This window comes from Oncorhynchus clarkii, chromosome 22, assembly GCF_045791955.1.
Source record: "Oncorhynchus clarkii lewisi isolate Uvic-CL-2024 chromosome 22, UVic_Ocla_1.0, whole genome shotgun sequence".
Taxonomy (NCBI): Eukaryota; Metazoa; Chordata; class Actinopteri; order Salmoniformes; family Salmonidae; genus Oncorhynchus; species Oncorhynchus clarkii.
This window is the reverse complement of record NC_092168.1, coordinates 51,122,416-51,147,084: the sequence shown is the minus strand read 5'-3', so window position 1 is coordinate 51,147,084 and position 24,669 is coordinate 51,122,416. Positions and strand designations below refer to the sequence as shown.

Here is a 24,669-nt window from a genome sequence, read left to right as displayed (position 1 = left end):
GTTGTTTGAGAACGAGGCGAGCAGAAGTCTGGGCGAAGACGAGGTTGAGTAGACTCGTTTTGAATTTCCAATCCTTGTCCCCCCTTATACCCACAACGCTGTAGCTACACAGTCAGACTAGAGAGGGCTATGTAAAGAGGTAGACTACCCTAAATCATGAGAATTGTTTGACTCAACCAGATAATTCTCCTTTACTAGCTAAGCTAGCCAAACAAGCTAACGATAGCTAGCTTGCTATACAGACATTTTAATCCAACATGGCGCTTTAAAGAACGTTTTATGACCAAGATCAGGGATGATGATTTGTTTGGGTAACTAGGAGACTCTACTCCTGCAATTCATCAAAACAATCACAAACGACTCTTGTAGACATGGCCCCAGAGTCTAGCATTGAATAAAGCGTCTTGCTGTGCACCAGCTGTCTTCCTTATGGTTAACTAGCTAGCAATCTATAGATCCAGTGACCATTCTGAAAATGCCAATGAATGGATTTGCAATTACAATACTGATTGATGACGACACACTTGCACCCAATTAAATACCTGTACCTGGTCACTCTAATAGGGTTATATTTGTTTGTGTATGTAGCTAGTTAGCTGTCTGTCTGCTTGGGAGATGGAGGAGCAGGAGAGAGCTATGGAAGAGGATGCTCTGGACTCAAAGCCTCCACTGACCACTGAAGAGGATGAGCCCAAACACACCGTCCTCCACGGGTCTCATATCACTGAAACACAACAGGTGGGACTTAAACCTATGAGTTGGTGGGACTTGACCCTATGAGTCGGTGAGACTTGACCCTATGAGTCGGTGAGACTTGACCCTATGAGTCGGTGGTTCTTGACCCTATGAGTCGGTGGGACTTGACCCTATGAGTCGGTGAGACTTGACCCTATGAGTCGGTGAGACTTGACCCTATGAGTCGGTGAGACTTGACCCTATGAGTCGGTGAGACTTGACCCTAGGAGTCGGTGGGACTTGACCCTAGGAGTCAGTGGGACTTGGCCCTAGGAGTCGGTGGGACTTGACCCTATGAGTCGGTGAGACTTGACCCTATGAGTCGGTCCGACTTGTCCCTATGAGTCGGTGGGACTTGTCCCTATGAGTCGGTGGGACTTGACCCTATGAGTCGGTGGGACTTGACCCTATGAGTCGGTGGGACTTGACCCTATGAGTCGGTGAGACTTGACCCTATGAGTCGGTCCGACTTGTCCCTATGAGTCGGTGGGACTTGTCCCTATGAGTCGGTGGGACTTGACCCTATGAGTCGGCGGGACTTGACCCTATGAGTCGGCGGGACTTGACCATATGAGTCGGCGGGACTTGACCCTATGAGTCGGCGAGACTTGACCCTATGAGTCGGCGAGAGTCGGCGAGACTTGACTCCACCCACTCCACCAGATCTCCAGACCACCCACTCATCCACTTCAAGTGGGTGGAGTGGATGGTCTGGGCAGGAGATCATGTGGAGTGGGCAGGAGATCATGTGGAGTGGTGGAGTGGGCAGGAGATCATGTAGAGTCGGTGGGACTTGACCCTAGGAGTCGGTGGGACTTGACCCTAGGAGTCGGTGGGACTTGACCCTAGGAGTTGGTGGGACTTGACCCTAGAAGTCGGTGGGACTTGACCCTAGGAGTCGGTGGGACTTGACCCTAGGAGTGGGTGGGACTTGACCCTAGGAGTGGGTGGGACTTGACCCTAGGAGTGGGTGGGACTTGACCCTAGGAGTTGGTGGGACTTGACCCTAGCAGTCGGTGGGACTAGACCCTAGCAGTCGGTGGGACTTGACCCTAGGAGTGGGTGGGACTTGACCCTAGGAGTCAGTGGGACTTGACCCTAGGAGTGGGTGGGACTTGACCCTAGCAGTCGGTGGGACTTGACCCTAGGAGTGGGTGGGACTTGACCCTAGGAGTCAGTGGGACTTGACCCTAGGAGTGGGTGGGACTTGACCCTAGGAGTCGGTGGGACTTGATCCTAGGAGTCAGTGGGACTTGGCCCTAGGAGTCGGTGGGACTTGACCCTAGGAGTCGGTGGGACTTGACCCTAGGAGTCAGTGGGACTTGGCCCTAGGAGTCGGTGGGACTTGACCCTATGAGTCGGTGGGACTTGACCCTATGAGTCGGCGGGACTTGACCCTATGAGTCGGCGGGACTTGACCCTATGAGTCGGCGGGACTTGACCCTATGAGTCGGCGGGACTTGACCCTATGAGTCGGCGAGACTTGACCCTATGAGTCGGCGAGAGTCGGCGAGACTTGACTCCACCCACTCCACCAGATCTCCAGACCACCCACTCATCCACTTCAAGTGGGTGGAGTGGATGGTCTGGGCAGGAGATCATGTGGAGTGGGCAGGAGATCATGTGGAGTGGTGGAGTGGGCAGGAGATCATGTAGAGTCGGTGGGACTTGACCCTATGAGTCGGTGGGACTTGACCCTAGGAGTCGGTGGGACTTGACCCTAGGAGTCGTTGGGACTTGACCCTAGGAGTTGGTGGGACTTGACCCTAGAAGTCGGTGGGACTTGACCCTAGGAGTCGGTGGGACTTGACCCTAGGAGTCGGTGGGACTTGACCCTAGGAGTGGGTGGGACTTGACCCTAGGAGTGGGTGGGACTTGACCCTAGGAGTGGGTGGGACTTGACCCTAGCAGTCGGTGGGACTAGACCCTAGCAGTCGGTGGAACTTGACCCTAGGAGTGGGTGGGACTTGACCCTAGGAGTCAGTGGGACTTGACCCTATACGTTTCTAAATTATTTGTGATGAGAAAGAATAATACAGTGCAGATATCAGGAGACCAAATCAATGGCAATTAGCATAATCACATGCATTGTGTTCCAGGAGCCCAGGGAACCTGCACCTGAAGAGAAGGAGACGAAGCCACAGTTCTCCGAGCTGCTTGTTATCAACAGCCTAGCTCCTCCAGACAGCTGGGAACCAGTCCACACTGATATCAAACTTGAGGAACTGACAAAGACAGAAATGCTGATACTGTCACAGACAGAGAATCAGGCAGCGATACAGACACAGACATTATCACAGACAGATGAGTTTATCATACTTGATCAGAATGGACAGCCCCTACAGTGTGAACGCATGGTGAGTAGAGAGGGTTTCACAAGAGCATAGAAACAGGTCCAGGCAGCTGCCAAATGGTACCCTGGTGATCCCAGATCTGTTTATGCTGAATAGCCAACTTGTTATAGCCTGGTTGGCTAGTCATCACAAACACATCTGGCAGCATCAGGCTAGACTAGTCAATTCATTTTTGTTCCATGCTTCTTAAAAGCAGGCTATGTATGAACTGTTGGGTTTACGGTCTTCGTGTACCCTAAACATCTTTGCTCCCCTAGGTGCTAGTGACCAGTCAGTCAGACAACGGAGAGATGTATGTTATCCCCTCTAATCAGCTAGGAGGGGCTCAGGTGTTACTTCCTAGAGGACACCTACTGGACATCATAGACCCTACAGGTATTATTAACCTGAACTCACCTGCTTCTACAGATACCAGCACCCTATTCCCTATTATAGTGCACCCTATTCCCTATTATAGTGCACCCTATTCCCTATTATAGTGCACTACTTTTGACCAGAGCTGGACTACAAATGACTTCAGGTCAGACTGTTGTGTGGGGCGATCGACAGAGCAGCAGAATTAAATTCAGGATGAGTCGTCAGGCAAACAGAAGTCTGCATTTTTGACGTTCCCTCTGGAAATATATTAGTTATTATATTCTATTTCTTGTTAGACAATGTCTAGGAATTTTAACAGAAATTGCTCAAATTCCTTGTACAGTGTTTGGTGCTACAGAATTGAATAGAACACTATCTCTATCAGAGGAGGCTGGTGAGGGGAGGAAGGCTCATAATAATGTCTGGAACGGCATCAAACACATGGAGACCAATGTGAAACCATGGAGACCAATGTGAAACCATGGAGACCAATGTGAAACCATGGAGACCAATGTGTTTGATGTATTTGATCCCATTCCACTAATTCCGCTCCAGTCATTACCACGAGCCAGTCCTCCCCAATTAAGGTGCCACCAGCCTCCTGTGCTTTCTATAGTTTGGTGTATGAAGTTGAGATTGTCTGATCTGTTTAGGATCCTGCGGGGAGAAGACTGCTGATGAGAAAGAGCTTCACACCATCACGTTAACAGCTGTTACGGATGACAGCGGCAGTTTGACTATAGTACCATCGACTGTTACGGATGACAGCGGCAGTTTGACTATAGTACCATCGGCTGTTACGGATGACAGAGGCAGTTTGACTATAGTACCATCGGCTGTTACGGATGACAGCGGCAGTTTGACTATAGTACCATCAACTGTTACGGATGACAGCGGCAGTTTGACGATAGTACCATCGGCTGTTACGGATGACAGCGGCAGTTTGACGATAGTACCATCGGCTGTTACGGATGACAGAGGCAGTTTGACTATAGTACCATCGGCTGTTACGGATGACAGAGGCAGTTTGACTACAGTAACATCGGCTGTTACGGATGACAGCGACAGTTTGACTACAGTAACATCGGCTGTTACGGATGACAGCGGCAGTTTGACTACAGTAACATCGGCTGTTACGGATGACAGCGACAGTTTGACTACAGTAACATCGGCTGTTACGGATGACAGCGGCAGTTTGACTACAGTAACATCGGCTGTTACGGATGACAGCGACAGTTTGACTACAGTAACATCGGCTGCGGCTAAGAGCTCGGCACAGAGGTGGGCTCACATCTTCTTAGTGTTACACTCAGTAACTGTTTAAGGATTATTAGGTTCATTTGACAATAGTTGTAACTGTTACTGTCCCTCTCCCCATGTTACTGTTGTGTGTAGCTCTCAGGTCTGTTTCACCTCTCTGAAACCTCTCCCAGCCAACGCCCCCAACTGGGCCCTGAGGCTTCATAATGCTGAGGTACGTCTACCAACTGGGCCCTGAGGCTTCATAATGCTGAGGTACGTCTACCAACTGGGCCCTGAGGCTTCATAATGCTGAGGTACGTCTACGAACTGGGCCCTGAGGCTTCATAATGCTGAGGTACGTCTACCAACTGGGCCCTGAGGCTTCATAATGCTGAGGTACGTCTACCAACTGGGCCCTGAGGCTTCATACTGCTGAGGTACGTATACCAACTCGGCCCTGAGGCTTCATAATGCTGAGGTACGTATACCAACTGGGCCCTGAGGCTTCATAATGCTGAGGTACGTCTACCAACTGGGCCCTGAGGCTTCATAATGCTGAGGTACGTCTACCAACTGGGCCCTGAGGCTTCATAATGCTGAGGTACGTCTACCAACTGGGCCCTGAGGCTTCATAATGCTGAGGTACGTCTACCAACTGGGCCCTGAGGCTTCATAACGCTGAGGTACGTCTACCAACTGGGCCCTGAGGCTTCATAATGCTGAGGTACGTCTACCAACTGGGCCCTGAGGCTTCATAATGCTGAGGTACGTCTACGAACTGGGCCCTGAGGCTTCATAATGCTGAGGTACGTCTACGAACTGGGCCCCGAGGCTTCATAATGCTGAGGTACGTATACCAACTGGGCCCTGAGGCTTCATAATGCTGAGGTACGTCTACCAACTGGGCCCTGAGGCTTCATAATGCTGAGGTACGTCTACCAACTGGGCCCTGAGGCTTCATAATGCTGAGGTACGTCTACCAACTGGGCCCTGAGGCTTCATAATGCTGAGGTACGTCTACCAACTGGGCCCTGAGGCTTCATAATGCTGAGGTACGTCTACCAACTGGGCCCTGAGGCTTCATAATGCTGAGGTACGTCTACCAACTGGGCCCTGAGGCTTCATAATGCTGAGGTACGTCTACCAACTGGGCCCTGAGGCTTCATAATGCTGAGGTACGTATACCAACTGGGCCCTGAGGCTTCATAATGCTGAGGTACGTCTACCAACTGGGCCCTGAGGCTTCATAATGCTGAGGTACGTCTACCAACTGGGCCCTGAGGCTTCATAATGCTGAGGTACGTCTACCAACTGGGCCCTGAGGCTTCATAATGCTGAGGTACGTCTACCAACTGGGCTCTGAGGCTTCATAATGCTGAGGTACGGATACCAACTGGGCCCTGAGGCTTCATAATGCTGAGGTACATCTACCAACTGGGCCCTGAGGCTTCATAATGCTGAGGTACGTCTACCAACTGGGCCCTGAGGCTTCATACACTAAACTGCATTACACTGCTCCCAACCTAACACATTCTAACACATCAAATCTAATTTTATTTGTCACATGCTCCAAATACAACAGTAGACCTTACCATGAAATGCTTACTGACAAGCCCTTAACCAACAATGCAGTTTTATGAAAAATAAGAGTTAAGAACAGATTTACTTAATAAACTAAAGTAAAAAAATAGAAGAGCAACAATAAAACAACAATAACGAGACTTTATACACAGGTTAGTCGAGGTAATTTGTACATGTAGGTAGGGGTAAAGTGACTATGCATAGATAATTAACAGCGAGTAGCAGCAGTGTAAAAAGGGGCGGGGGGGGGGTCAATGTAAATAGTCCGGTGGCCATTTGATTAGATGTTCAGGAGTCTTATGGCTTGGGGGGTAGAAGCAGTTAAGATGCCTTTTGGACCTAGACTTGGCGCTCCGGTACCGCTTGCCGTGCGGTAGCAGAGAGAACAGTCTATGACTAAGGTGGCTGGAATCTTTGACAATTTTTAGGGCCTTCCTCTGACACCGCCTGGTATAGAAGTCCTGGATGGCAGGAAGCTTGACCCCAGTGATGTACTGGGCCGTTAGCACTACCCTCTGTAGTGCCTTGCGGTCGGAGGCCGAGCAGTTGCCATACGAGGCAGTGATGCAAGCAGTCAGTAAGCTCTCGATGGTGCAGCTGTAGAACCTTTTGAGGATCTGAGGACCAATGCCAAATCCTTTCAATCTCCTGAGGGGGAATAGGTTTGTCCTGCCCTCTTCACGACTGTCTTGGTGTGTTTGGACCATTCTAGTTTGTTGGTGATGTGGACACCAAGGAACTTGAAGCTCTCAACCTGCTCCACTACAGCCCCGTCGATGACAATGGGTGTGCTCGGTGCTCCTTTTCCTGTAGTCCACAATCATCTCCTTTGTCTTGATCACATTGAGGGAGAGGTTGTTGTCCTGCCACCACACGGCCAGGTCACTGACCTCCTCCCTATTGGCTGTCTCGTATCATCAGCAAACTTAATGATGGTGTTGGAGTCGTGCCTGGCCATGCAGTCATGGGTGAACAGGGAATACAGGAGGGGAATAAGCACACACCCCTGAGGAGCCCCTGTGTTGAGGATCCCCTGTGTTGAGGATGTGTTGTTACCTAACCTCACCACCTGAGGGCGGCCCTTCAGGAAGTAAGGGAACACCCCCCTGAAATGTACAAAAATGAATGGGAACATATTGGCACTGTACGAACCATATACACGGTGTCCAATACCACTCAATTGGACGTCGTTTCATTCAAAGTTGATTGAAAATGCCATATGGCAAATGCCAAGTGTAACACTGCAAAAATCTAATAGATGGCGATTCCGCTCCACCGTAATTTTTCATATTGCAAATGTAACACAAGTAAAGACCTAAGAGTGAAATTTTGAAAATTTGAACTATTTGTCACCCTCTTAAAAAAAAAAGTGCTTTCTGGACAGTTTTTCGAAATTCTTTAGATTTTTTTTGTCAATTACACATGTATCAACATACTTTAGTCATATTTTGTTATCATAATTTTTTTTTTTTTACTTGTCCATAAGTAATATGTTTTGTCCATTTGCAATATGAAAATAGAAAATAATAGAAAATCAAAAGTCGAAAATGTGAGAGAAAAAATTTAATTAAAAAACGTATCACCCCTTAAAGTGCTTTCTTGACCATTTTTACAAAATTATTTTGATTTTTTTTTTCTTCTGTCAAAGTGGGATGTATACACATGTATAAGAACTGTATCAACATATTTTTGTCATATTTGATTATCATTAAAAAAATGTACTTGTCCATAAGGCATATGTTTTGTCCATTTGCAATATGATTTCATAGGAAGTCAAGAGTCGAAGTCAAGTCACTTTTTTTTTTGCCAAATGCCATAAGAAATGTCCAAATGCAATATGCATTTGCCAGGTACAATCAATGGAAGTCGGTTTACAAACCCAAAAGTCAGTGAACCATGTCCAAAAGGCATTTGTACTGCCAAAATGATATATAGCACTATGTTTTTTAACGATTTGAAAAAAGAAAACGTCCAAAATGACAAGGGGCGCCCCCTATTGGATGGGCACAGGTGGGGGGGTGCTCCCTACCCAACCGTGGACCTCTTGCTACCCCGTAATAGCATTAAAAACCATTTTAATTATGTGCTCCTGGTAACCTGTTCCAATCACCAGGTGCACAGCTGTGCATTTGCAATATGTTTCAATGTGCATTTACCATCACGAATTTGACATGCTCAAAAATACTGCAGAAACGCAAAATTGACTGGCCTGATGAACTCGGGATGGCCGGGCAGTGATAGTGGTTCCTCTCCATCGCTCGTTGTGTTGATTTCATCATGTCCATTTGGTGATGTTTTTTCACTGTTGAATCATATTGCAATTGCACTGTGCATTTGCAATATGTTTCAATGGGCATTTACCATCACAAATTTGACATGCTCAAAAATACTGCAGGAATGCGACTGGCCCGATGAACTCGGGATGGCCGGGCAATGATTCTGGTTCCTCTCGTTGGGGTTGATTTCAGAATGTCACTTTGGTGATGGTACCTCACTGTTTAAACATATTGCAAATGGACAAAAGTCAGCCAGCAAGTCACTGTCCATCAGTCAATTAGATATCATTCTGACACCAAACTGATACAAACTGACACCACTCCCACTTTTTCCAACTCGTTTAGAAGCCAACTATCACATATTTCAGCTGGCCCAAAATTCACAACGCCTTCTGTTCAAACCATAATAAAAACATAAAACACGAATTTACGTTCTAGCTGCAGGTCCAGTTCTGACATTATGTGTAGGCCTAGCTGAGGCGACCCCGAATACCAAAGTTTCGGCTCGATAGGTCATTTGGAGTCCGAGTAGCGACCCTAATTGGTGTTGAAAATTCACATTTTCCGGGCATTGCTACGGGGTCCTTGAATGAGCTATTAGACAGAAACGTTAGGGTCCGTCTCTATGGGCCGAGGCGGTTGCAATGAGTCTTGCGACTCTGGGACATTTCTAAATGTCGTCATTTTCGTGATGTCAAAATTAATTGAAGTTATTGCAAATGTATGAGGCTGTTTCTCGATCCGAGAACCTTCTAGAGCCACATAACTCACCTCGCACTATCGACCTGAGCTCTAGAACAGGTTTCTAAAGTTTCAGAGCTCTAGGTCTGACGGTTCTTTAATAGTTCGAACAAAGGTAACTATTGCAGACTGTGTCTGTCTCTACGCACCACACTGTGGTGGCTGGTTCTTTTTTTCCTGACACAGTAGGTTCATTTACTTTGACGTGAAGCGGTAAAATTAGCGCTCTATTTTCATTTTTGACCTTTAATCCCAGAAAAATGGCCATAACTCAAAAACCGTCGAGGCCTCGACGCCATCTTGTTCGGGGCCAACTGCCCATTATGCCAAACCTATGCTCACCAAGTTTCGTCTTTGAAGGCTTTTCCGTTTAGGAGAAAAGGCCACGTCGTGATTGGTGATGTTTTGTACATTTGCAATATGATTCCATTCGCCCTCTTGTGGGATTGACCGGGACAGCGGAAAAATGACAAAAATTTGAAAATTCTATAAAACGGAAACCGAATGTCAGAGAGACTTCGTTCGATGACTTCCCGGAAGATCCTGCCCTGCCGCACGGCCCGACGCCGTCCGCAAATTTTAGAAGCGTTGGGAGGACGTCTAGTAAGGGACCGTACATTTGTAATGTGGACTTTCTCACTAACCATATGGCAAATGTCAAAATGTTCCCTTAAGGTATGTTGACACCCTAAGACACGTTGACACCCTAAGACACGTTGACACCCTAAGACACGTTGACACCCTAAGACACGTTGACACCCTAACACACATTGACACCCTAAGACACGTTGACACCCTAACACACATTGACACCCTAAGACACAGCTCTGTTGCCTGAGGATGCTAACAGGAAAGGCTTGTGATAGTTAGCGTCCTCAGGCTTATAGCTTTGCACATTTCTGGGAAGGAAGGGCCTCAACAGTCCTCCATGTTGACTCTTTGATTTCTTCTTCTCCTCCTTTTCTCTCTCTGTCTCTGTCTATCTCTGTCTCCCCCCTCTCTCTCTGTGTCTCCTGGAGCAGAAGATAGGTGACTCATACCGTGGCTACTGTAACACCGACACAGAGCTGGAGACCATCCTCCTGCTCCACAAGCAGCAGACCAACAGTGTGTTTGGGACACGCCAGTCCCCCTCCCCTGCCAAGCCTGCCAGCCGTCTGATGTGGAAGTCCCAATACGTACCTTACGATGGCGTCCCTTTTGTCAATGCAGGTATACAGTCACAGTACTGGTTCAGTAGTCTACGATGGCGTCCCTGAACATAAACCTGGTAAACATCTCCAGGCCTCTGATACGTGCCTTTGGAACATCTACATTTAAAGTCTAATACATCTATTGAATATACACCATCACAATAAAGCCATGGTTTATTTTAGGCACATATAAAGAAGCATGATATGAACATATCTGTAAGAATCTGTATGTTATCTGGCTATAGACTGTAGACTTGTTCATTTATCAGACTAGATACTGTATGTTATCTGGCTATGATATAGACTATAGGCTTGTTCATTTAGTAGACTAGATACTGTATGTTATCTGGCTGTAGGCTGTAGGCTTGTTCATTTATCAGACTAGATACTGTGTGTTATCTGGCTATGATATAGACTATAGGCTTGTTCATTTAGTAGACTAGATACTGTATGTTATCTGACTAGATAGGCTTATAAGTCCTCTGCCATTATTTTATATTATATGATTTTCTAGGAAGAACAATATAATTTAACTTATATGACTAAAATTGAAACCATATTTTTCCTATTCTGGTACGAGAAAGGAATGAAGGAGCGAGAGAGAGAGAGAGAGAGAGAGAGAGAGAGAGAAGGGGGAGATGGACACTCACAGTGGTGAGATATTCTGTAGCTAGAGGAATGAAGGAGAGGAGAGAGAGAGAGAGGAGATGGACACTCACAGTGGTGAGATATTCTGTAGCTAGAGGAATGAAGGAGAGGAGAGATAGAGAGAGAGAGGAGATGGACACTCACAGTGGTGAGATATTCTGTAGCTAGAGGAATGAAGGAGAGGAGAGAGAGAGAGAGAGAGGAGATGGACACTCACAGTGGTGAGATATTCTGTAGCTAGAGGAATGAAGGAGAGGAGAGGAGAGAGAGGAGATGGACACTCACAGTGGTGAGATATTCTGTAGCTAGAGGAATGAAGGAGAGGAGAGAGAGAGAGAGAGGAGATGGACACTCACAGTGGTGAGATATTCTGTAGCTAGAGGAATGAAGGAGAGGAGAGATAGAGAGAGAGAGGAGATGGACACTCACAGTGGTGAGATATTCTGTAGCTAGAGGAATGAAGGAGAGGAGAGAGAGAGAGAGAGAGGAGATGGACACTCACAGTGGTGAGATATTCTGTAGCTAGAGGAATGAAGGAGAGGAGAGGAGAGAGAGGAGATGGACACTCACAGTGGTGAGATATTCTGTAGCTAGAGGAATGAAGGAGAGGAGAGAGAGAGAGAGGAGATGGACACTCACAGTGGTGAGATATTCTGTAGCTAGAGGAATGAAGGAGAGGAGAGATAGAGAGAGAGAGGAGATGGACACTCACAGTGGTGAGATATTCTGTAGCTAGAGGAATGAAGGAGAGGAGAGAGAGAGAGAGAGAGGAGATGGACACTCACAGTGGTGAGATATTCTGTAGCTAGAGGAATGAAGGAGAGGAGAGGAGAGAGAGGAGATGGACACTCACAGTGGTGAGATATTCTGTAGCTAGAGGAATGAAGGAGAGGAGAGAGAGAGAGAGGAGATGGACACTCACAGTGGTGAGATATTCTGTAGCTAGAGGAATGAAGGAGAGGAGAGAGAGGAGATGGACACTCACAGTGGTGAGATATTCTGTAGCTAGAGGAATGAAGGAGAGAGAGAGAGAGGAGATGGACACTCACAGTGGTGAGATATTCTGTAGCTAGAGGAATGAAGGAGAGAGAGAGAGAGGAGATGGACACTCACAGTGGTGAGATATTCTGTAGCTAGAGGAATGAAGGAGAGAGAGAGGAGATGGACACTCACAGTGGTGAGATATTCTGTAGCTAGAGGAATGAAGGAGAGGAGAGAGAGAGAGAGGAGATGGACACTCACAGTGGTGAGATATTCTGTAGCTAGAGGAATGAAGGAGAGAGAGAGGAGATGGACACTCACAGTGGTGAGATATTCTGTAGCTAGAGGAATGAAGGAGAGGAGAGAGAGAGAGAGGAGATGGACACTCACAGTGGTGAGATATTCTGTAGCTAGAGGAATGAAGGAGAGAGAGAGGAGATGGACACTCACAGTGGTGAGATATTCTGTAGCTAGAGGAATGAAGGAGAGAGAGAGAGAGGAGATGGACACTCACAGTGGTGAGATATTCTGTAGCTAGAGGAATGAAGGAGAGGAGAGAGAGAGGAGATGGACACTCATACATGCTTTTAACAAGTAATAAAGCCTTATACCTGAAGGCTTTCAGGAAAGTGTTACCAATGTAATAACTAGATCATATGAATGAATGGTTTGTCAGACCATATTCAGAGTTATAATGGAGGGTAGCCGGATAGGGTAGCCTAGTGGTTAGAGCGTTGGGCTAGTAACCGGTTGCAAGTTCAAATCCCCAAGCTGACAAGGTACAAATCTGTCGTTCTGCCCCTGAACAGGCAGTTAACCCACTGTTCCTAGGCCGTCATTGAAAATAAGAATTCGTTCTTATCTGACTTGTCTGGTTAAATAAAGGTAAATATATATTCAGAGTTATAATGGAAACCAGGTCATATCTACTTTCTCCATCTGTATCCAGGCAGTAGAGCTATAGTGATGGAATCATCTACTTTCTCCATCTGTATCCAGGCAGTAGAGCTATAGTGATGGAATCACCCTCCTTTCTCCATCTGTATCCAGGCAGTAGAGCTATAGTGATGGAATGTCAGTATGGTCCAAGGAGGAAAGGCCTCCAGCCCAAGAAGACTGCAGAGCAGAACATCAGTCCGAACATTGATTACAAAGCTACATGCCCTGCCAGGTAGACACGCATCCACACAAACCCCATCTATCTATGCTAACAGAATAATATGCTACCAACTCTGTGGAGATAAGAGCTGTGTGTTTTTCAGTTAGTATTTTCTGACATTGCTCTCATTCTTCAGGATCTATATCAAGAAGGTGTGTAAGTTTCCTCAGCACCGGGTGCCTACGGATCCTAACGTAGACAAGAGGGTTGTCCGTCAGGAACAGGAGAAAGCCTTCTTCACCCTCCGGAAGACCCTGTGGGACGTGGGCGGAGTCCTGAGGCATTGATGGATTCTGCTATTTATACTTGGATTTGATATATATATATATATATATATATATACAGTGCCTTGCGAAAGTATTCGGCCCCCTTGAACTTTGCGACCTTTTGCCACATTTCAGGCTTCAAACATAAAGATATAAAACTGTATTTTTTTGTGAAGAATCAACATCAAGTGGGACACAATCATGAAGTGGAACGACATTTATTGGATATTTCAAACTTTTTTAACAAATCAAAAACTGAAAAATTGGGCGTGCAAAATTATTCAGCCCCTTTACTTTAAGTGCAGCAAACTCTCTCCAGAAGTTCAGTGAGGATCTCTGAATGATCCAATGTTGACCTAAATGACTAATGAGGATAAATACAATCCACCTGTGTGTAATCAAGTCTCCGTATAAATGCACCTGCACTGTGATAGTCTCAGAGGTCCGTTAAAAGCGCAGAGAGCATCATGAAGAACAAGGAACACACCAGGCAGGTCCGAGATACTGTTGTGAAGAAGTTTAAAGCCGGATTTGGATACAAAAAGATTTCCCAAGCTTTAAACATCCCAAGGAGCACTGTGCAAGCGATAATATTGAAATGGAAGGAGTATCAGACCACTGCAAATCTACCAAGACCTGGCCGTCCCTCTAAACTTTCAGCTCATACAAGGAGAAGACTGATCAGAGATGCAGCCAAGAGGCCCATGATCACTCTGGATGAACTGCAGAGATCTACAGCTGAGGTGGGAGACTCTGTCCATAGGACAACAATCAGTCGTATATTGCACAAATCTGGCCTTTATGGAAGAGTGGCAAGAAGAAAGCCATTTCTTAAAGATATCCATAAAAAGTGTCGTTTAAAGTTTGCCACAAGCCACCTGGGAGACACACCAAACATGTGGAAGAAGGTGCTCTGGTCAGATGAAACCAAAATTTAACTTTTTGGCAACAATGCAAAACGTTATGTTTGGCGTAAAAGCAACACAGCTGAACACACCATCCCCACTGTCAAACATGGTGGTGGCAGCATCATGGTTTGGGCCTGCTTTTCTTCAGCAGGGACAGGGAAGATGGTTAAAATTGATGGGAAGATGGATGGAGCCAAATACAGGACCATTCTGGAAGAAAACCTGATGAAGTCTGCAAAAGACCTGAGACTGGGACGGAGATTTGTCTTCCAACAAGACAATAATCCAAAACATAAAGCAAAATCTACAATGGAATGGTTCAAAAATAAACATATCCAGGTGTTAGAATGGCCAAGTCAAAGTCCAGACCTGAATCCAATCGAGAATCTGTGGAAAGAACTGAAAACTGCTGTTCACAAATGCTCTCCATCCAACCTCACTGAGCTCGAGCTGTTTTGCAAGGAGGAATGGGAAAAAATGTCAGTCTCTCGATGTGCAAAACTGATAGAGACATACCTCAAGCGACTTACAGCTGTAATCGCAGCAAAAGGTGGCGCTACAAAGTATTAACTTAAGGGGGCTGAATAATTTTGCACGCCCAATTTTTCAGTTTTTGATTTGTTAAAAAAGTTTGAAATATCCAATAAATGTCGTTCCACTTCATGATTGTGTCCCACTTGTTGTTGATTCTTCACAAAAAAATACAGTTTTATATCTTTATGTTTGAAGCCTGAAATGTGGCAAAAGGTCGCAAAGTTCAAGGGGTCCGAATACTTTCGCAAGGCACTGTATATATATATATATTATTGAAGTTCCTTGCGGATGCTCAGCCCGTATGGGCTTATAATAATAATAATAATATACTGAATGTTTAAATAAGTAAACCTTCTGATTGATTGACGTCGGTTCCTTTGTTTATTCTCTCCCGTTAACAGGTACTACATGCAGCTCCCCACCCAGAAAGCTCACCTCTATCATGACATGGAGGCTCTCCTCCTGCCTCCTCCTCCAGACCTCCTCTTCCTCCCCATGGAGGAGGAGGTGAAGCAGGAGGAGGAGGAGGAGGAGAGGGGATGTGTCTGTGATGAAGGTGCGGAGGATGGTGGAACCATGCCATCTCGTCTCCACCCCAGGGTGGCAGAGAAGATCAGGGAGTTGGTGGAGCAGGGGTACCATCAGGTGTACCAGGTCCGCAAACAGCTCAGGTAAGGAGGCCCTCAGGGACCATATCAAACAGCTCAGAGTAGGAGGCCCTCAGAGTAGGAGGCCCTCAGGGGCCGTATCAAACAGCTCAGAGTAGGAGGCCCTCAGGGGCCGTATCAAACAGTTCAGAGTAGGAGGCCCTCAGGGGCCGTATCAAACAGCTCAGAGTAGGAGGCCCTCAGGGGCCGTATCAAACAGCTCAGAGTAGGAGGCCCTCAGGGGCCGTATCAAACAGCTCAGAGTAGGAGGCCCTCAGGGGCCGTATCAAACAGCTCAGAGTAGGAGGCCCTCAGGGGCCGTATCAAACAGTTCAGAGTAGGAGGCCCTCAGGGGCCGTATCAAACAGCTCAGGTAAGGAGGCCCTCAGAGTAGGAGGCCCTCAGGGGCCGTATCAAACAGCTCAGAGTAGGAGGCCCTCAGGGGCCGTATCAAACAGCTCAGAGTAGGAGGCCCTCAGGGGTCGTATCAAACAGCTCAGGTAAGGAGGCCCTCAGGGACCATATCAAACAGTTAACCTCTATTATGGTCCCCAGTATTACCACTGTCCCTGGTGCTAACCTCTATCATGGTCCCCAGTATTACCACTGTCCCTGGTGTTAACCTCTATCATGGTCCCCAGTATTACCACTGTCCCTGGTGCTAACCTCTATCATGGTCCCCAGTATTACCACTGTCCCTGGTGTTAACCTCTATCATGGTACCCAGTATTACCACTGTCCCTGGTGCTAACCTCTATCATGGTCCCCAGTATTACCACTGTCCCTGGTGTTAACCTCTATCATGGTCCCCAGTATTACCACTGTCCCTGGTGTTAACCTCTATCATGGTCCCCAGTATTACCACTGTCCCTGGTGTTAACCTCTATCATGGTCCCCTGTATTACCTCTATCATGGTCCCCAGTATTACCACTATCCCTGGTGTTAACCTCTATCATGGTCCCCAGTATTACCACTGTCCCTGGTGTTAACCTCTATCATGGTCCCCTGTATTACCTCTATTATGGTACCCTGTATTACCACTGTCCCTGGTGTTAACCTCTATCATGGTCCCCGGTATTACCACTGTCCCTGGTGTTAACCTCTATCATGGTCCCCAGTATTACCACTGTCCCTGGTGTTAACCTCTATCATGGTCCCCAGTATTACCACTGTCCCTGGTGCTAACCTCTATCATGGTCCCCTGTATTACCTCTATCATGGTCCCCAGTATTACCACTGTCCCTGGTGTTAACCTCTATCATGGTCCCCAGTATTACCACTGTCCCTGGTGCTAACCTCTATCATGGTCCCCAGTATTACCACTGTCCCTGGTGTTAACCTCTATCATGGTCTCCTGTATTACCACTGTCCCTGGTGTTAACCTCTATCATAGTCCCCTGTATTACCACTATCCCTGGTGTTAACCTCTATCATGGTCCCCAGTATTACCACTGTCCCTGGTGTTAACCTCTATCATGGTCCCCAGTATTACCACTGTCCCTGGTGTTAACCTCTATCATGGTCCCCTGTATTACCTCTATCATGGTCCCCAGTATTACCACTGTCCCTGGTGTTAACCTCTATCATGGTCCCCAGTATTACCACTGTCCCTGGTGCTAACCTCTATCATGGTCCCCAGTATTACCACTGTCCCTGGTGTTAACCTCTATCATGGTCTCCTGTATTACCACTGTCCCTGGTGTTAACCTCTATCATGGTCCCCTGTATTACCACTATCCCTGGTGTTAACCTCTATCATGGTCCCCAGTATTACCACTGTCCCTGGTGTTAACCTCTATCATGGTCCCCAGTATTACCACTGTCCCTGGTGTTAACCTCTATCATGGTCCCCTGTATTACCTCTATCATGGTCCCCTGTATTATACTGTCCCTGGTGTTAACCTCTATCATGGTCTCCAGTATTACCTCTATCATGTTCCCCTGTATTACCACTGTCCCTGGTGTTAACCTCTATCATGGTCCCCTGTATTACTACTGTCCCTGGTGTTAACCTCTATCATGATCCCCTGTATTACCACTGTCCCTGGTGTTAACCTCTATCATGGTCCCCTGTATTACCTATGTTATGGTCCCCAGTATTACTACTGTCCCTAGTGTTAACCTCTATCATGGTCCCCAGTATTACCACTGTCCCTGGTGTTAACCTCTATCATGGTCCCCAGTATTACCACTGTCCCTGGTGTTAACCTCTATCATGGTCCCCAGTATTACCTCCATCATGGTCCCCTGTATTACCACTGTCCCTGGTGTTAACCTCTATCATGGTCCCCTGTATTACCACTGTCCCTGGTGTTAACCTCTATCATGGTCCCCAGTATTACCTCTATTATGGTCCCCAGTATTACCACTGTCCCTGGTGTTAACCTCTATCATGGTCCCCTGTATTACCACTGTCCCTGGTGTTAACCTCTATCATGGTCCCCAATATTAACACTGTCCCTGGTGTTAACCTCTATCATGGTCCCCTGTATTACCACTGTCCCTGGTGTTAACCTCTATCATGGTCCCCAATATTAACACTGTCCCTGGTGTTAACCTCTATCATGGTCCCCTGTATTACCACTGTCCCTGGTGTTAACCTCTATCATGGTCCCCTGTATTACCACTGTCCCTGGTGTTAACCTCTATCATGGTCCCCAGTATTACCACTGTCCCTGGTGTTAACCTCTATCATGGTCCCCTGTATTACCACTGTCCCTGGTAATACTGTCCCTGGTGTTAACCTCTATCATGGTCCCCTGTATTACCTCTATTACGGTCCCCAGTATTACTACTGTCCCTGATGTTAACCTCTATCATGGTCCCCAGTATTACTACTGTCCCTGGTGTTAACCTCTATCATGGTCCCCAGTATTACCACTGTCCCTGGTAATACTGTCCCTGGTGTTAACCTCTATCATGGTCCCCTGTATTACCTCTATTATGGTCCCCAGTATTACTACTGTCCCTGGTGTTAACCTCTATCATGGTCCCCAGTATTACTACTGTCCCTGGTGTTAACCTCTATCATGGTCCCCAGTATTACCACTGTCCCTGGTGTTAACCTCTATCATGGTCCCCTGTATTATCTCTATTATGGTCCCCAGTATTACTACTGTCCCTGGTGTTAACCTCTATCATGGTCCCCAGTATTACCACTGTCCCTGGTGTTAACCTCTATCATGGTCCCCTGTATTACCACTGTCCCTGGTAATACTGTCCCTGGTGTTAACCTCTATCATGGTCCCCTGTATTACCTCTATTATGGTCCCCAGTATTACTACTGTCCCTGGTGTTAACCTCTATCATGGTCCCCAGTATTACCACTGTCCCTGGTGTTAACCTCTATCATGGTCCCCAGTATTACTACTGTCCCTGGTGTTAACCTCTATCATGGTCCCCTGTATTATCACTGTCCCTGGTGTTAACCTCTATCATGGTCCCCAGTATTACCACTGTCCCTGGTGTTAACCTCTATCATGGTCCCCTGTATTACCACTGTCCCTGGTAATACTGTCCCTGGTGTTAACCTCTATCATGGTCCCCAGTATTACCACTGTCCCTGGTAATACTGTCCCTGGTGTTAACCTCTATCATGGTCCCCAGTATTACCACTGTCCCTGGTGTTAACCTCTATCATGGTCCCCAGTATTACTACTGTCCCTGGTGCTAACCTCTATCATGGTCCCCTGTATTACCACTGTCCCTGGTGTTAACCTCTATCATGGTCCCCTGTATTACCACTGTCCCTGGTGTTAACCTCTATCATGGTCCCCAGTATTACTACTGTCCCTGGTGTTAACCTCTATCATGGTCCCCAGTATTACCACTGTCCCTGGTGTTAACCTCTATCATGGTCCCCTGTATTACCACTGTCCCTGGTAATACTGTCCCTGGTGTTAACCTCTATCATGGTCCCCTGTATTACCTCTATTATGGTCCCCAGTATTACTACTGTCCCTGGTGTTAACCTCTATCATGGTCCCCAGTATTACCACTGTCCCTGGTGTTAACCTCTATCATGGTCCCCAGTATTACTACTGTCCCTGGTGTTAACCTCTATCATGGTCCCCTGTATTATCACTGTCCCTGGTGTTAACCTCTATCATGGTCCCCAGTATTACTACTGTCCCTGGTGTTAACCTCTATCATGGTCCCCAGTATTACCACTGTCCCTGGTGTTAACCTCTATCATGGTCCCCTGTATTACCACTGTCCCTGGTAATACTGTCCCTGGTGTTAACCTCTATCATGGTCCCCTGTATTACCTCTATTATGGTCCCCAGTATTACTACTGTCCCTGGTGTTAACCTCTATCATGGTCCCTAGTATTACCACTGTCCCTGGTGTTAACCTGTATCATGGTCCCCAGTATTACCACTGTCCCTGTTGTTAACCTCTATCATGGTCCCCTGTATTACCACTGTCCCTGGTGTTAACCTCTATCATGGTCCCCAGTATTACCACTGTCCCTGGTGTTAACCTCTATCATGGTCCCCAGTATTACTACTGTCCCTGGTGCTAACCTCTATCATGGTCTACTGTATTACCACTGTCCCTGGTGTTAACCTCTATCAAGGTTCTCCTGTATTACCACTGTCCCTGGTGTTAACCTCCCCAGTATTACCACTGTCCCTGTTGTTAACCTCTATTATGGTCCCCAGTATTACCACTGTCCCTGGTAATACTGTCCCTGGTATTAACCTCTCTTCCTGTCTTGTTTCCTGTCCTGCCAGGCGGTTTGTGGAGCGGGAGATGTTTAAATCAGAGGAGGTCCCAGAGAGACATAACCTCTGCTACTTCCCAACCGTCAACGACATAAAGAACCACATCCACGAGGCCCAGAAGACCTTCCAGCAGGCTGGGGGGGTCACCACTGATACAACACAGGTAACTAGGAAGACCTTCTGAGGGGGGGTCACCACTGATATAACACAGGTAACTAGGAAGACTTTCCAGCTGGGGGGGGTCACCACTGATATATCACAGGTAACTAGGAAGACCTTCCAGCTGGGGGGGGGTCACCACTGATATAACACAGGTAACTAGGAAGACTTTCCAGCTGGGGGGGGTCACCACTGATATAACACAGGTAACTAGGAAGACCTTCTAGCTGGCTGGGGGGGGCACCACTGATATAACACAGGTAACTAGGAAGACCTTCTAGCTGGCTGGGGGGGGGCACCACTGATATAACACAGGTAACTAGGAAGACTTTCCAGCTGGGGGGGGCACCACTGATATAACACAGGTAACTAGGAAGACTTTCCAGCTGGGGGGGGGGGTCACCACTGATATAACACAGGTAACTAGGAAGACCTTCTAGCAGGCTGGGGGGGGCACCACTGATATAACACAGGTAACTAGGAAGACTTTCCAGCTGGGGGGGGGCACCACTGATATAACACAGGTAACTAGGAAGACCTTCCAGCTGGGGGGGGTCACCACTGATATAACACAGGTAACTAGGAAGACCTTCTAGCTGGCTGGGGGGGGGCACCACTGATATAACACAGGTAACTAGGAAGACCTTCTAGCTGGCTGGGGGGGGGCACCACTGATATAACACAGGTAACTAGGAAGACCTTCCAGCTGGGGGGGGTCACCACTGATATAACACAGGTAACTAGGAAGACCTTCCAGCAGGCTGGGCGGGGGGGGGGGTCACCACTGATATAACACAGGTAACTAGGAAGACCTTCTAGCAGGCTGGGGGGGGCACCACTGATATAACACAGGTAACTAGGAAGACTTTCCAGCTGGGGGGGGCATCACTGATATAACACAGGTAACTAGGAAGACCTTCCAGCTGGGGGGGGGTCACCACTGATATAACACAGGTAACTAGGAAGACCTTCCAGCTGGGGGGGGGGTCACCACTGATATAACACACGTAACTAGGAAGACCTTCCAGCAGGCTGGGCGGGGGGGGGGGGGGGGTCACCACTGATATAACACAGGTAACTAGGAAGACCTTCCAGCTGGGGGGGGTCACCACTGATATAACACAGGTAACTAGGAAGACCTTCCAGCAGGCTGGGCTGGGGGGGGTTCACCACTGATATAACACAGGTAACTAGGAAGACCTTCCAGCAGGCTGGGGGGGCACCACTGATATAACACAGGTAACTAGGAAGACCTTCCAGCTGGGGGGGGGGGGGGGGGGTCACCACTGATATAACACAGGTAACTAGGAAGACCTTCCAGCTGGGGGGGGGGGGGCACCACTGATATAACACAGGTAACTAGGAAGACCTTCCAGCTGGGGGGGGGGGGGGGGGGGGGTCACCACTGATATAACACAGGTAACTAGGAAGACCTTCCAGCTGGGGGGGGGGGGGTCACCACTGATATAACACAGGTAACTAGGAAGACCTTCCAGCAGGCTGGGTGGGGTGGTCACCACTGATATAACACAGGTAACTAGGAAGACCTTCCAGCAGGCTGGGTGGGGGGGTCACCACTGATATAACACAGGTAACTAGGAAGACCTTCCAGCAGGCTGGGTGGGGGGGTCACCACTGATATAACACAGGTAACTAGGAAGACCTTCCAGCAGGCTGGGTGGGGGGGTCACCACTGATATAACACAGGTAACTAGGAAGACCTTCCAGCAGGCTGGGTGGGGGGGTCACCACTGATATAACACAGGTAACTAGGAAGACCTTCCAGCAGGCTGGGTGGGGGGGTCACCACTGATACAACACAGGTAACTAGGAAGACCTTCCAGCTGGCTGGGTGGGGGGGTCACCACTGCTTCTTATGTGTTCCCAGCTCTTTCATCTAAAACGTGTTTTTCTCCTTGTCATGTGTGATGTTCGCTGCTTCACCTCCAGTGGACTGAAGTGGACCCAATGACTGTGACTCTGACCCTCACGCCAGCCCCTGCTGAAGGTAATGACAGGTCACCTCTAGTCACCGTGAAAGCCCAGCTCCAATAGTTATCTTACTAGCTCTGTTTTTCCCCAACTTTATTCAGTCTGTTCGGGTGCCTTCCAGAGAGTAGGAGTGTTGGAGGGGACAGACACGTTCATTCCTGAGGCCGTACAGCTCTTCAGCTCTCTCACCTCCCTGCAACCTAAGATCTTTGCCCAGCTACAGGTGAGAGGACTACTGTCTGATGTTCTGCGTATGTCTTACACACTGATGAATTCCTATCCAATTGAATCGAATCAGACAGAGTTATATGTCTGTGTTTTCTTAGGCACTCGGCAAACCAACTGTCTGTTTCATTTCCAGGGTATCCAGCTCCAACCAGGCCTGTGTTCTTTTGACGGAGGTTTGTCTCAGTCGTCTACAGTCACTACAGACTTCCTGGAGCTGCCCAGCCCCCCACAGCCCCTCCTGGTCAGCCCCACACAGTTCCTCCAGTCCAGCCCCTCTCCGGGGGACGCTATGACCCTAGCTGACCCCTCAGTGGTTCTGGGCATGGGTCAGGTGGTCATGGTGTCATCGTTAGGGGACGGACAGGTGGTCAGCGTGTCATCTCTAGGGGACGAGAGCGTGGGGACACACCAGATACTGTTGGAGGACGGACAGACCATCCCTTTCCAGATAGTGGCTCCTGCTAATATTGGTGAGACAGTCGGGAGTTGACCTGAGATACTGCTGCTGTTTACTTCCTGTGGTGTGTCTGTTGACTTCCTGTGGTGTGTGTTGACTTCCTGTGGTGTGTCTGTTGACTTCCTGTGGTGTGTCTCTTGCATCCCAAATAGCACCCTATTCCCTATATAGTGCACTACTATTGATGAGAGCCCTGATCGAAAGTATTGCACTATATATGGAATAGGATTCCATTTGGGTTGCAGGGAGTCTCAGGGCAAAGTCAGGAGTAGGTAACCATGGTGACTGGGTACAGTACAGATCACAGGCTGAGAGTCTCAGGAGTAGGTAGCCATGGTGACTGGTACACTACAGATCACAGGCTGAGAGTCTCAGGAGTAGGTAGCCATGGTGACTGGGTACATTACAGATCACAGGCTGAGAGTCTCAGGAGTAGGTAGCCATGGTGACTGGGTACACTACAGATCACAGGCTGAGAGTCTCGGGAGTAGGTAACCATGGTGACTGGTACACTACAGAGCACAGGCTGAGAGTCTCAGGAGTAGGTAGCCATGGTGACTGGGTACACTACAGAGCACAGGGTGAGAGTCTCAGGAGTAGGTAGCCATGGTGACTGGTACACTACAGATCACAGGCTGAGAGTCTCAGGAGTAGGTAGCCATGGTGACTGGTACACTACAGATCACAGGCTGAGAGTCTCAGGAGTAGGTAGCCATGGTGACTGGTACACTACAGATCACAGGCTGAGAGTCTCGGGTAGGTAGCCATGGTGACTGGTACACTACAGATCACAGGCTTCTATTAAAACTAAGATATACTAACTTGTTTTTCTCTTCCTGTTTGCTGTGTTCTATTCCTCAGCTCTGAACAGTCCAGTTGAGGTCAAGGAGGAGATGAGGACGGAGGAGGACACTGTCAACCCTGTAGATTAACACCAGGCCCTACAGGGGTTGTACTCCAGGTACCCCAGGGTTGTGCTCCAGGGGTGTATCTCATTCCTCACAGGGGTGTATTCTTGGGGTGTATCTCGTCCCTCACAGGGGTGTATCTCATTCCTCACAGAGGTGTATCCCATCTTTACCATATACTTACTGTAAGAGCGGTTGGTTTTACCTCAGGACGGTCATGTTTATTGATCACTTGACTGAAAGTGCAATTTATCCAGGGTTTGCTCCTTGTTAATGCTTTTTAGTATATCATCACGAGGAACTTGTTTGCTATCGCTTTAAAATCATGGAATCCAACGAATATTGTATAATTTAGATTTAAAAAATAAAAAAAGACAACTAGGAGAACCCTGGATGTATCAAGTTAATAAGTTAATATCATGTGTATATATTAGTGCATAGGAAATGTATTTTTAATAGATTAACCCTGTTGCATAGTCTTCTGAGATGATCATGTACTTCAATAAATGTTTATTTTATTTGTTTAAATTAATTCATTCCTTAAGTTTATTTCTTAATTAAATTGTTTTAAGTGG

General features: G+C 47.6%; 1 protein-coding gene across 1 annotated transcript; it reads left to right on the top strand.

Annotated features, from left to right (window-relative positions):
* Window positions 1–24,669, top strand: LOC139380999 (calcium responsive transcription factor). The gene is made up of 15 exons (XM_071124225.1): window positions 1–43; window positions 589–738; window positions 2,835–3,092; window positions 3,347–3,464; window positions 4,100–4,727; window positions 4,842–4,920; window positions 10,309–10,498; window positions 13,159–13,279; window positions 13,404–13,547; window positions 15,377–15,646; window positions 20,360–20,513; window positions 22,460–22,517; window positions 22,603–22,724; window positions 22,863–23,199; window positions 24,048–24,669. Exons 2-15 carry the CDS (start codon window positions 616–618, stop codon window positions 24,116–24,118), a joined length of 2,673 nt encoding a protein of 890 aa, XP_070980326.1. The 5' UTR covers window positions 1–43; window positions 589–615; the 3' UTR covers window positions 24,119–24,669.